General features: G+C 39.0%; 1 protein-coding gene across 1 annotated transcript in view; it reads left to right on the top strand.

Moving 5' to 3' along the window:
• The window catches only part of LOC117346186 (vomeronasal type-2 receptor 26-like), a 147,126-nt gene that overhangs the window by 11,593 nt on the left and 121,286 nt on the right, over positions 1-14,247 (top strand). Inside the window, exons 2-4 of the mRNA XM_033915588.1 lie at positions 1,455-1,743; positions 3,494-4,291; positions 10,465-10,692. Coding sequence (XP_033771479.1) covers positions 1,455-1,743; positions 3,494-4,291; positions 10,465-10,692 — 1,315 coding nt within the window. The remainder of the gene's footprint in view (positions 1-1,454; positions 1,744-3,493; positions 4,292-10,464; positions 10,693-14,247) is intronic.

Here is a 14,247-nt window from a genome sequence, read left to right as displayed (position 1 = left end):
AGCATTGAGACCAAGCATCAAATTACTGCATCTCAGTGGCCACACGTTTGGTCTTGGAGGATGAGATGTACAATGTCTGCATCTATAAGACATTCCTGTTGCATAGAGCCTTCTAGACCCCTGTTCGTTTAAAAAAATTAGATAGCTCTAAGTCTAATGGATGCTGGCATTGTCATCTTGAAACCAAATAAATTGCTTATTAGAAAATCATGTGGCATTAAAATATGACACAGTATTATTTGGCATGGCGATGAGGGCCAAGAATCAAATAGCCTCTAATAATAATAAACTATTGCTCATTTTGACAGGGGTTGCCATACAACAAATAACACACAATTCGAAAAGTTGGAATAGACTGAACTTTAGTTTTTGGTGGAATTCAGTATGCCATATTTATAAAATGGAAAGAACATTAGCCATTCAAAAAGGGAATTTGAATACATTTCAGGATGTGTTGAGGCCATTATCAGATTATTGTAAAGAATAAATATATATTTTTCTTCCCTGTTTAGTACAAATGAATAATAGAGCGGGGGAGGGGGGAATTTTTTATTGAAGAAAATGATTTTATGAAATATAAAAAATGAAGGGAGGGAGGGAATAAAATTCAATTGTAAAATCTCAAGTGAATTATCTATGTTACAATGTTAATATCAATATCGATGTATTTGATGTAAGTTATAAAATGAATAAAGAATTGGGAAAAAAAGAGATAGGTACTGGCATTTTAATAGTCTTGTTTTCACACTACCCCCCCCCCCTTTTACTAAAATTTGATAGCAGTTATTAGCACAGGGAGCCACGCTGAATGCTCCCCACTGCTCCCGACACTCATAGGAACTCTATGACCATCAGGAGCAGTGCAAAGCATTAACTATTGCGGTTTAGTAAAAGGCAGGGGTATATTTTTTAATTGACACAATTTTTACATTTAGGGGTCCTTTTACTAAGGTGCGCTAGCCGATTTAGCGCATGCTAACTGATTTAGCGTGTGCTAAATAGTAGCATGCGCTAAACCATGGGTAGGGAACTCCAGTCCTCAAGAGCCGTAATCCAGTTGGGTTTTCAGGATTTCCCCAATGAATATGCATTGAAAGCAGTGCATGAAAATTGATCTCATGCATATTCATTGGGGAAATCCTGAAAACCCGACTGGAATACTGCTCTCGAGGACCAGAGTTCCCTACCCCTGCGCTAAACGCTAGTGCGTCCATAGACTATAATGGGCACGTTAGCATTTAGTGTGTGCTAAATCAGTTAGTGCACTCTAAATTGGCTAGCACACCTTAGTAAAAGGACCCCTAAATGTCCTTAAACTGTGGGACTTAATGCCATTAGTTGGACCTTTTTCAAATTGACTAGGTTGAATTAAATTTCAGATTTTATCAGCGTTCATGTTTCTGTATCTTTTTTGTGTGCTTATTTGTATTATCTGACCCTGAATCTCATTACAGTTTTAATGCGGTAGACTACTACAACTTCCTGGCCTTTGTCTCTGTGGTGGAGGAGATTAACAACTCAGAACTGTTACCCAACCTCACACTGGGGTATCACCTTTATGACTCTTACAATAATCCACTCATGGAAATTAGGACTGCCATGAATATATTTTCACAAATGGACATGCCAATTATGAATTATAACTGTAAAACATATGGCACACTCGCTGCTATCATGGAAGGTATCTCAGCTGAGGGATCAAGTCAAATATCAAGTGTGATCTCAATATACCACTACCCGCAGGTAAGGGGACAGCTACATTTTACTTACTTTCCTATTATATACTGTATACTCGAATATAAACTGATCTGAAAATAAACCAAGGTAACCTTTATTCCCCCGAAAATAGTTGACTCAAATATATGAAGAACAAACAGCGAAGGATATTGAACACCAGAGTCTTCCTTCGCTGTTTGTTCTTCACTTTCCAAGTTTTGGGAAGTAATCATCTCCTGTTACATTTTGACTCAAATATGTACCAGGGGGATTTAATATTCAAGTGCAGTGCCCTGCCCTGCCCTGTCAGGTTCTGCACCCAAACCCCTCCCTGCCAGGCTCTGCATTCAGCCCCCACCAAGTCCTGGTGGGCTAGCAGTGGGCCAGGACAGGAGGGATCTGTCCCATCTCCTGCTCCAACCAACTTTAACAATTTTTATCTCTCTCCTACCACCCCTTATACCCTACACATACTTTTTAAATCCCTGGTGGTCCAGTGATGGGCCAGGACAGGAGCAATCCCTCCCATCTCCTGCCACACCCAACTTAAAAAAATTTCATTCTCCTCCTACCATCTCCCCTTCATAACTTTTAAATTCCTGGTGCTCCAGCAGTGGGCTGGGACAGGAGGCATTCCTTCCGTCTCTTACCCCAGCCGACCTTAAATAACTATTATCTCCCTCCCACCACCTTTATACTTAAGACCATTAAATCAAGGGAGCATTTGTTAAAAATACCTGCCCATTTGGTCAGAAAATCTCTGTAATCCAGAAATAACCTGGGTTCTTTCACCACACACAGTCCTCTCAGAATGTATTCTTTTTTTGCAGTACACTAGAAGGGTAGCCCCATGCAAATCCATCCTTACCAACTGTTTAGACCAGTGTCCCACAAACTTTCTCAAGCTGTGGCACACTAAAAGTAATGGCCACAGCTCAAGGCACCCAGAAGTGAGTGGGCGTTGCTGTGCTGACATCATGTGCATGCACAAAGGCCCTCCAGATAGTCCCTGAGAAGCCAATCGGAAGAGCAGCAGGGAAGAGGGCCGGAGAGATGAAGAGGTGCAGGCACCAGCTGATTGCCCAGAGGACATGCCTCTCGCCATGAGAGGAATGTCTTGTAGATAGTCATCCGGCACTTCTCCTCCTCCCCAGTGTGCCATGGCACACCTGAAATCTCAGAAAGCACACTAGTATGCCACGGCACACAGTTTGCGATACACTGGTTTAGACAAACCCACATAGGTGGGTACATGTATCTTCTACTTCAGGGTTATCCAACTGTATGGTTGATGACCGTTGTAATAATGATAAAATAAAGTCAGACCCAAAGGTAAAGTTACTCTGCCACGTCTGGTTAGCCATATTGGTGTTTGTGCTAAACCTAGGGGTCCTTTTATCAAGCTGAGGTAGGGGGGTTTAATGCGCATAATACCGTGCGTTAAGCTGCCTACCGCGCTAGCCACTAACACCTGCATTGAGAAGGTGTTAGTTTTTTAGCTGGCCGCGAGGGTTAGCGCGTGATGAAATGTCCAACATACTAATCCCGCTAGTGCGGCTTGATAAAAGGAGCCCCTAATTAACCAGTAAAAAAACTACAAATCCACAAACTCAAGGGATCAATATATTCAAATCTCTAAATCCCTTGAAAAATATATACAACCCTTCCTATGTAAGGTGTTGCTTCTAATACCTTTAGCTCACAATTTGTTGAAAGAATATATATTAAAGATTAATAAAGATTTATATAATTCTGAATTAACTATATTTCTTGACAGATCAGTTATACTTCTCAAAATCCTTTTAATAGAGATGCTGCTAAGTTTCCATATCTATACCACTCTAAGGCCAGTATTCTTAACATCACTACTGGGATTGTGAAGTTGCTGAAACATTTCAATTGGACTTGGGTTGGTATCATTGCACCTGATGATGACAGCAGCCTGCAGTTTGTCCAGATCCTAAAAGAAAGGATTGAGCAGAATGGAACCTGCATTGAATTCATAGAAATATTCAGTCATGCCCATATGTTGCCACAAGAAAGAATTCACAAAATTATTGAGACTATTCATAAATCATCAACAAATGTAATCATTGGCCATTTTCATAGAGAAGGTTCATGGAACTTTTTAGGAGAAAGAAGTATTCTGGAGATATCTGGCAAGATCTGGATTGCCATAACTGACATTGATTTTCTCTTAACCTATCCAGTGGAATTTAATTTCAAGAATAACACCTTGCTAGTCTCAAGAGTAAAGAAACACATTCCAAGCTTTTTAAAATTTATACGTGAGGTAAATCCTATTATGTTTCCTAATGATTACATAATTAAAGAGTGGTGGACAGCTTTGTGTGACAAGCGGTGCCCCCAAAGCATTAAAAAAAACTGCAGTACAGATAAATATATTTACTATATTTTCCCCTGTGACATTAACCACTTTGCCAGCAGTTATACCATTCACAATGCTGTATACACCCTGGCACATGCCCTGAAAGACATGCTTTTCTCTGGCTCTGGAAATACCACCATGTGGGATGGAGACCGACAGAGATTATCAGATTATTTGCCATGGAAGGTAACATCATTTCATAAAGGAATGCTATAGTCAGGAAGCTATGAAAGCTAGATCATACTTGAGAGATACATCTCACTTTAGATTACTTCAAGATTTTAGAAATGTATCTGATTTGATTATAATGGCTACTAGGGTTTTAAATGACTACATTTCCTGTGCCTTCCTTCAACAAAGAATCACGCTTAGCAGCCCTGAATATCAACTCCATCTAGAACCATGCCAATTTTGATATTTGGCACTGTTAGCCACTGTGTAGATATAATTTTGGTGCATCTCACAGAGCCTACTTTTTATTTTAATTTGTTTCAAATTGTGTTTTTTATGGTGCAGTCAATTGTCATACTAATTAAAACAATTAAAGCTAATTAAAACAATTAGATTAGGCACTGCTAGGGTACCAATTTTAGAATCTGGTACTAAAATGATTAGTCAAGCTCTGGAATCCATTGCCAGAAGATATGGTAACAGTGGTTGGCATATTTAGGTTTAAAAGAAGTTTTGGACAAGTTCCTGGAGAAAAAAAATCCATAATCTACTATTGAGCTAGACATGGGGGAAGCCACTGCTTGTCCTGGGGTCAGTAGCATGGAATCTTGCTTCTCTTTAGGATTCCACATGGAATGATGCTACTGTTTGGGATTAAGGAATTTTGCTACTGTTTGGGTTTCTGCTAGATACTTGTGGCCTGTATTGGTCACTGTTGGAAGCATGATACTGGGGTAGTTGGACCATTGGTTTTACCCAGAATGGCTATTGTTATGTTCTTAAGGTAGGATTTTTTTTTTTTAATTTCATTTAAGAAGCAGCTGCTTTCAGAAATATTATTGTGTTTAATGTTAATCACTATTATTGTTGTTTATTCTGAGTACTGAAGAAATATTTTGATTTTGGCTTTAATTTATGATGCATTTTTGTGTATTGATATGTTTGTTATATGATATGCCTCAGTCTCTTTACTGACACACGTCAACAAATAAAGAAAAGCCTAAAGGATATATAAAGTATAACCAGAAAACAGGGTAAGCACATTAGCAATTATATCAGATAAAGACTACACTAGTTTCAAATAGCAGAGAAAAAAGACCTTAGATATCTTGATCCAAGTCTCAACTTCATGAGATTAAATATATAATTTATAAAGGAGCTTCTCTAGTCATTGGCCAAAGAACTCCACTTTAAGTATACCAAAAAAGGAAACCTTTTGTGGGTAATTCCCTATAGGTTCCTTCATTTAGGTACCCCAAGCAGCAAAGTAGGAACCTATTTTCTAACAAAATTCAGATGTCTAAATTACATTATAGAATGCTAATGCTTACTATGGAGGTACACACATATGGCAGTCATAGATTAGGATTTAGTGCACTGAATAAACAGAGGCATTTGGTCCTTAAATCAAATCATCACAAATAAGACTATATTCTCCTTTGTTGTCCTACAACACACATTTCAATTACTTCCTTCTGACCTCTACAGATGGATGCAATTAGCACACTGCATAAATAAACTCAAATGGCCTTTAGAATCATCCACTCCAGAATCATCCAAAATTAACTCACTATATCATCTTGGTCAATTATAGGGTCATACCATTTCCCTGTACTACAAAGTTTTTAGAGATTTCCACTTTCCCTTACTACAGAAAATTTTGGTCTGACACTTCCTCATAGAATGGCACTGATGCTCAATGGGCTGATCTTTTCACAAAATCTTATAGACCCACTCTCTCCACTAATCTAATGCTTCTTTCACAAAGCCTTCTGGTCCCCAACCAAATTACACAGAGCCAGATTATTAGACTCTAATCTTTGCTGGCATTGTCTCTCTGATCTTGGAGATTTCAAACATTATGTTCTTGTCTTGCCCCATTATACAACCATTCTGGACCGCAATTTGGAAACTCATATGTAGTTGCCTTCCTATATCTTCAGACCTATCTTTCAAGATACTCAACTTCAGATCCTTCACTCTCCCTGACCAATTGACAATTGACCAGAAAAAATTATTTGACATATTATTCACATTGACCATCCAAATGATTCTCTCAAATTGGAAATCTGCTAATCTCCTCAACTCTACATTCTGGTGTGCTACTATAATGTTAACCCACAGATATGAATATCTGGCAACTTGCTCACCTATGAGATCCAAAATCAAAATGTTTTGGTTACCCCCTAGCAGAGGGATTTACATGATTGCACTTAAACTTACTATATAATCACCTTCACAGTTCCGTCAGAGGGTGTTGTCACTATCCCACACTTGTCATGAACCTACTGCTTCTCTTTTCTTCACTTGAAACTTCTCTTTGCTGCAGAGATGTACAGTGGTGCCTCGCATAACGGACGCCTCGTACAGCGAACGCTGCGCATAACGAACTTTTTGTCTTGCTCCCTATAACAAACTTCGTTTCACACAACGAAGTCGCCCGAGGGGCCCGGGGGGGGGGGCGGAACTACTCTCGCCGCTTCCTAATGTGAGCCGGGAACAGCAGCACCCTCCTGTCTGAATGCAGTGTTCCATCATCTCCCTCCACCTTACCTTAGATGCCGAGTTTTCCGGCTTTCTTTTTCAGCCAGCCACACACTTTCAAAGAGCAGCACATGCGCGCATGCTCTGTTGTTCAATCTTCTCCTCTGACGCAACCGGAAACCGGAAGTTGCAGGAGAGGAGAACATTGATCAACTTCAGCAGCTGCGCGTGCACAGCTTTTTGAAAGCGTGCGGCTGGGTGAAAAAGAAAGCTGGCAAACTCTGCTTATAAGGTGAGGTGGAGGGAGGGAAATGTAGGGCTGCAGAACGAATTATTTTGTTTTACATGTATTCTTATGGGAAAACGCGTTTCACACAACGAACGTTTCACATAACAAACTTGCTCCTGGAACGGATTAAGTTCGTTGTGTGAGGCACCACTGTACTTCACAAATGCATGACTCTACTTTCATGTTGTTATGTTATAAGTTTTTCTGTACATGCTAGAAGGCATGATTTCTGGTTCTGGCTCATGCCTCTGCATGTCAGTTCTTATTTGGTCACTACTACCATGTACATCCAAATATGTATATATTTCAAGACCTATTTCTTTTCCTGTTTGTATGGTTTTATGAAAAATGCAATAAAACAGTTCTAAAAATGAAATGGAACACATACTGTATAAAGTATAATATTAAGAACATAAGAATAGCCTTACTGGGTCAGGCCAATGGTCCATCAAGACCAGTAGCCCATTCTCACAGTGGTCAATTCAGGTCCCTAGTACCTGCCAAAAAACCCAAGGTTATGCAACATTTCATTCTACCGATCCAGGGCAAGAAGTGGCTTCCTCCATGTCTTTTTCAATAACAGACTATGGACTTTTCCTCCAGGAAATTGTATAAACCTTTCTTAAAACCAGCTACACTATCCACTCTTACCATAACCTCTGGCACTGTATTCCAGAACTTAACTATTCTTTGAGTGGAAAAATAATTCCCCTTATTGGATTTAAAAGTATTTCCCTCTAACTTCATCGAGTGTCCCCTAGTCTTTATAATTTTTTACAGAGTGAAAAATTGATCCACTTACACCCATTCTACTCTACTCAGGCTTTTGTAGACTTCAATCATATCTCCCCTCAGCCGTCTCTTTTCCAAGCTGAAGAGCCCTAACATTTTTAGTCTTTCCTCATATGAGAGGAGTTCCATCCCCTTTATCATCTTGGTTGCTCTTCTTTGAACCTTTTCTAGTGCCACTATATCTTTCTTGAGTTAAGGAGACCAGAATTGAATGCAATACTCCAGACGAGGTCGCACCATGGAGCAGTACAGGGGCATTCTAACATTCTTAGTCTTGTTATTCATCCCTTTTTAAATAATTCCTACCATCCTGTTTCCTTTTTTGGCCACCATCATACATTGGGTGGAAGTTTTATCATATTGTCTATGATGACACCCAGATCCATTTGGCCTTTATCTACCATCATGTTTCTATAACACCTAGATATTATAAAGAGGTAACAGGGAAAATTTGAGCATCTTGCAAGGTGAGGGGAGTGGAAAGAACAAGAAGAGAACCAGATATCCAACAGACAGTAATTTTAGAGGGGTTGAGGACTATTTTGTTGATGGTAAGCCAATTTTTCAGGGAATTTAGACCTGTCTGTAATGGAGATAAATTAGATGTGTATGACCAAAGTGCTTAAATCAGTAAAATATCATCTGTGTAAAAAAAAAAAACAGTTTATATTTAAATTACATATGAGCAAAGCAAAAGGACTGAGAAAGATCTTGAATAACAATGGGGAAAGGACAGACCCTTGAAGTGCACCATAATTAAAAAGATAAATAGGAACACTAAGGAATAAAACTTTGTTTACCAGCGAGACTAACCCTAATGTTTTTCCCACTACTCATTCTTTTCTTATAAAAATTGTAGCTCTTCCCTTTTACCCTGCCATCCAGTTTTGTCATGCTTAAAGTATGTCTATTATATGTTCTATCTGTGTATTTTTTATTGATGTACATTGCTTTGAAAATTTTATTTAAGTGTTTTATCAAATTTAAAATAAAACTTGGAAACTCAGATAATAAGAGATCTAGAAAAGTGTTATTGAGGATGGGTTTAACAATAGTCTTGAAGCAAAGGAGCAGAAATAGTTGAAATACTGAGAGTACCATATGCAACATCAGAGGAAGAATTTCATGCTTATCAATTTTTATCTACCTGGAGGCAGGGGTTTTAATGAAGAAGTAGTAAGGTGCTTTTTTGAGAGAGCCATAGACAGTTGAGTAAGAGAAGAAATGGAGAATGAATTTCAAGTAAATAAACTCACTTTGCAACTTGAAGGATGTAATACAAAGATTGAGGAAGGGGTGGAAGTGGAATGAATTGATGCCCTAAGTGATGATATGTTAGTTGTTTAAAAGGTTGCTAATTCATCAGCTGTAGGTTGAACAGACATGGCCCAATGAGAAAGTCAAATGAGTAAGGTAAGAAGAGATATTGAAAAGTCATACATATTTTGTTAGATTTGGAAAGCAAATTGGCAAAGTATAATTTATTTATTTATTTTTTATTTCAGAGGATTAATTAGTTCAGGATATTTTATATAAGACCACTATGGTGCCAATGGTTATGATAACTTTTATGTGGTTTAAGGACAGCAGGTAGATGAGCTTTTTGAAAAAATGGGTAGATAACATTAGCTCAGCGAAATCAAATAAAAATATAAAGGTATGATCTTGGATTATGATATAGAAAATGCAAGAAAGGTTGTCTGTGTGCAGAGAACTGTTTAGAATGGGGCTGGATGGGGGAATAGTAAGAATCACTGAAATCAAAAAATGATCTGTCCAAGGCAGAGGGAGAGCACGATATTTTGAAAGGACAAATGGAGTACAGTGATACTGAAAGATCAAATTAAGTGTGATTAGCAGAATGAGTGGGAAAATGTATAAGCTGAGAAAGATTCATACAATTCAAAATTGAGAAATGTTGCAGATCAAGGGTGGTATGATATATCCACATCGGATATTAAAATCACCAGCTATTAGAAAATTATTGAATTGAGTGTTGGCATCAGCTAGGGTTTGGAGAAGAGCTTCCCAATTTGATTGGGAGAGGGAAGGGGAAATTAACAACAGATGGTAAGGGAGAAAGGGGTTAAAATATGAAGTGTCAACAATTCTGAATAACTGAATTAAGATGAGGAAATTTCAGATGCTACAAGATGAGATAGAAGACAAATTGCTAGACCACCTCCCCTTCTAGACAAATGTGCTATGTGAAATTAGGAGGAACACTGGTATAGATGTGATTCTCCACTATTTCTTAGTCATGTTTCAACTAAACATGAAATAACTTTGATATGTTCCTGAAATGCCTCCTGAACATATCCCAAGATATATGGCATGTAGTTACAGGCTTAGTTACAGGCTAATTGTTCATTTTTAGCAGAGATAAATAGCTATCCCCCACTGGAATTTTGGGGATAGCCAGCTATTTGTGATTTAACCATTCAGCTGCCATCGCTGACCAGTTAAATCATTTTGATTATCGGATATTAAGTGACATTGTGTTTTCAATTGTGCCATATGAGTGAACATTAGACTTACAAATTATAAATGTTCTTAAACAAATGCATAAATAAAAGGAACATTAGTTGGGGCATCTCTGAAAAATGTGTCCTTGATTCTTTAGCTTCATCATTATCTGAAGAAAGTGCACTTTAAAAGCATATTGGGTGAAGAGATCACTTTTGATGAAAATGGAGACCTACCCATGGACTACAATATTATTAATTTGCTCTTTCTGCCCAATGGAACAGTGAAACAGGAAATTGTTGGAACTTATAAACCTTGTGCTCCCCCTGGGGAGGCTTTCATCATCAATGAAAGAGTGATAGTGTGGGAGGTTGCATTTACCCAGGTTAGAGTGATACAACATTATGCGAGATATATCTTAATGCAGGATGTTCTGAATGCTATTATCCAATGAAGAGTAAAAATTCTGCTTCATTGACAGACTTCTAGAATGGACAACTGGGATCACTAGTTAGGCATACTGGATGGACAAGTTTGCCATTCCTTATGTATTATGATTCCATGGATTGTTTTACCGGAGGATGGAATATTTATACTTAGATGTTTATGTTTATTGGCTTTGATATACCACCCTATCTTGGAGAAGTTCAGGGCAGTGTACAATTAATTTTCCATAGCAATAAGAGACAATAACTATGAGTGACCATAAAGAGTGAACAGGGAGGGTCATGAACAACTTTCAAGTTTCAAGTTTTTATTAAAATTTGATTCAGTCGCTTATCCAATTTCTAAGCGAGATACAGCTTAAAATATAATAGGGAAAACAAAAACTAAAACATAACAAAATTAAAACAACACCAGTAACAAGACAATTAAAATAATTTTTAAAAAACAACATCAAATAAATGGTGTACTAATAGTTGACAACTGTTACCAGATAAACATGAAACAAAAAGGAAGCTGGGTTGGAACTACAAATTATATAGGAAAGAAAGCCGAATATGGAACAAAGAAGAGGAAGGGGAACATTGCTACTTGTTTCTTTAGAGGATTTTGAAGAATGATAAGAGTAAAATGTCAAATGTTGAAAGCTTCTTTGAAAGGCTCTTAAGTAGGCCCTTGAAATGGTCAAGGTTACTCTCCTCTCTTACAGGAGCTGGGAGGGTATTTCAAAGTTGTGGGGCCATCACTGAAAAAATGTTGTGCCTTTTTGTTCTTATTACTTGAAGGGAGGGGACTGTAAGCAATTTATGGTTGGATGATCTAAGAATCTGGGAATAAGATATTTATCAATGAATTGAGGTGATTTGGAATGCATGGTTTTCTACACAAAGTCTATATCATAGCATTCCATCGATTTCTGTGTTGCAACACACAGAAGCATTGAGCATTTTTTTTTATGTTCATTGCTGTCAGCTAAATTAGATATTCAATGCTGAGCAATGTCTGGGCTATTGGTGTGGTATACAGTTGGGTACAATAGGTTTTGGATGGGTTTTTTAGAGTTCACCATATGATATAATGAGGTTATGGTGAGGTGTTTACCTGGGACTTTTATTTGAAGTTCACTACAGTGCCCCCTAAGGTGGCCCACTGCTCTGCTCGGATGGCTGTGTTAGCCCCTCCTAAATCCCAATGGCTTGTTGTGGCTTTATTTTGGACCTATGTTTTAGGGCTCCTTTTACTAAGGTGCTATGCTTTTTAGTATGCACTAAATATTAGCATGTGCTAACCATGCGTTAAATGCTAACAAGTGCATGCTAGTCTATAGATGCATTAGCGGTTAGTGCATGCATTGATTTAGTGCATGCTAAATGTGCACTAAAATGCTTAGCATACCTTAGTAAAACAGGGGGTTTGTCTATTTTGAAAATGGTTCAAAAAGGTAAATATACATCTGAAAAATGGTAATTAAAAAAGAGACATTTTTCAGTTTTGAAAATAGGCACACTTGGTAATTGATTTATTTCTCTGACATCTGTAAATCATCCAAACTAAGGGGTCCTTTTACTAAGGCATGTTAGCAATTTTAGTGTGCACTAAACACTAACACATCCATTATAGTCAATATATGTGTTAGAGTTTAACACATGCTAAAATGGCTAGAGCGCCTTAGTAAAAGGACCACTCAATTTTTGATGTCATCTCAAAAATGTCCCTCATAGTTTTTAGCATATGTTACTGTTAAATGTGTTATATTAATAGTGGTTCATGCTATTTTGTAATAGGTCTCATTTTATTCAGTGAGACCTAAGTACTAATAATTTGAGTTAGCTGTGAAATATATTAATAATTAACTGGCTTACTACTTATAGACAATACTATGCCTTGAAGCATAAAAATATACCCAAATTGACAGACCCTAATGAAGATTATCCCTGTATGTGAACTGCTTTCATATAGCCTTTTCAGGCAGAATCCATAAAGCCCATGCACAATGCCCAGACTGCATTATTTCCATGAATGTTATGCAACCTGCCCTGAATGTACACTTAGACATGCCCGCACTATATCCAGCAAAGTATAATGTGAACAATAGGCCTATATTAACATAGGTACATTATAAAAATGTACTTTTTTTTGTTAAAAATGGTATATAATACACAATTTTACATTGCTGCCGATGGTTTAAATTGTCTGCCATCTCATTGGTTTTCCATTGTTAAAAATGGTACATAATATTACTTTACATTAGTGATTTCTATTCTGCCATTACCTTGCAGTTCAAGGCGGATTACATTATTGCAGTTTACAGTATTACATCCTATATAATAAAACGCTAGCCGCGTATGCGCACTCCTACCTGCGTGTTCCGTGATCCGTAGGTCCGTGGCAGGCAGGAGAGCGGATGTGCGGTTAGGGCCCACACTCAAGCGCTGTGGCCGACTCAGGATCGTGGCAGGATGCGCCGCGAAAAGTGCTGCACAGGTACTGGAGGGGGAGGGACATAGCACTTCTGCACATACCGGCACAAACCTCCCTCCAGCGTTGGCAGCCGCAGCACGCTAAACAGGCTGCTTCCCGGCTTTCTCCTGCAGTTGAGTCCTTCTGCCGCGTCACTGATGACGTCATCAATGACGCGACAGAGGGACTCAACGGCAGAAGAAAGCCACGAAGCAGCCTGTTTAACGTGCTGTGGCTGCCAATGCTGGAGGGAGGTTTGTTATTAAAGTCATCTCGCTGGGAGGGTCGCAGAGTCAGTGGGGGTTGGGCTGGGAGGGGAGAGAAGCGTCTGCCTCGGGTGCTTCGGGCAGTAGCAGCATTTACAATTCGCTGCTGTTGCCGGCTTCAGGCCTTCCTCTCTGGCCGGTCCTGCTACTTCCTGTTTTCATGAAGACAGGACCCGCCAGAGAGGAAGACCTGAAGCCAGCAACAGCAATGAATTGTGAATGCTGCTGCTGCCCGATGAAGTAGTTCAAGCAGGAAAGGGAGCAGAGGGAGAGAGAATGGCTTGGAGGGAAGAAGAGATGGTAGGGCATGGAGGGAAGGAGGAAGGTATGCCAGATCAAGGGAAAAGAAAGGAGGAGATGGAGAGAGGCCATATGGAACAGAGAGAGAGAGGGCGGACACTGGATGGAAAGAGAAGAGAGGGCAGTGAATGGAAGGGGCAAGACAGAGGGTGAACAGTAGATGGAAGGGGTAGAGAGAGGGAGACAGACACTGAATGGAAGTATGGAGGACAGGGAGAGCAGACGTTGGAAGGAAGTGGGGAGGAGAAAGAAAAAAGGGCACATGCAGGATTGAGGGAAGAGGATAGAGTTAGAAATAAAGATAGACAGACAGGGGGCCAGGGAAAGACACAGACAGAAAGAATGACAACGTCCAAGGAGAGAGAGACAAATAAAAAAAACCCCAAACAGACAGACAGACATCTACTATAGCACCCTTTAATGTAACGGGCTAAAACACTAATATTAAATATGAGGTATTAGGTCATTTG

Source organism: Geotrypetes seraphini, chromosome 12 (assembly GCF_902459505.1).
Source record: "Geotrypetes seraphini chromosome 12, aGeoSer1.1, whole genome shotgun sequence".
Classification (NCBI taxonomy): Eukaryota; Metazoa; Chordata; class Amphibia; order Gymnophiona; family Dermophiidae; genus Geotrypetes; species Geotrypetes seraphini.
The sequence above is the reverse complement of the archived record's forward strand: the minus strand, read 5'-3'. Positions and strand labels throughout refer to the sequence as shown.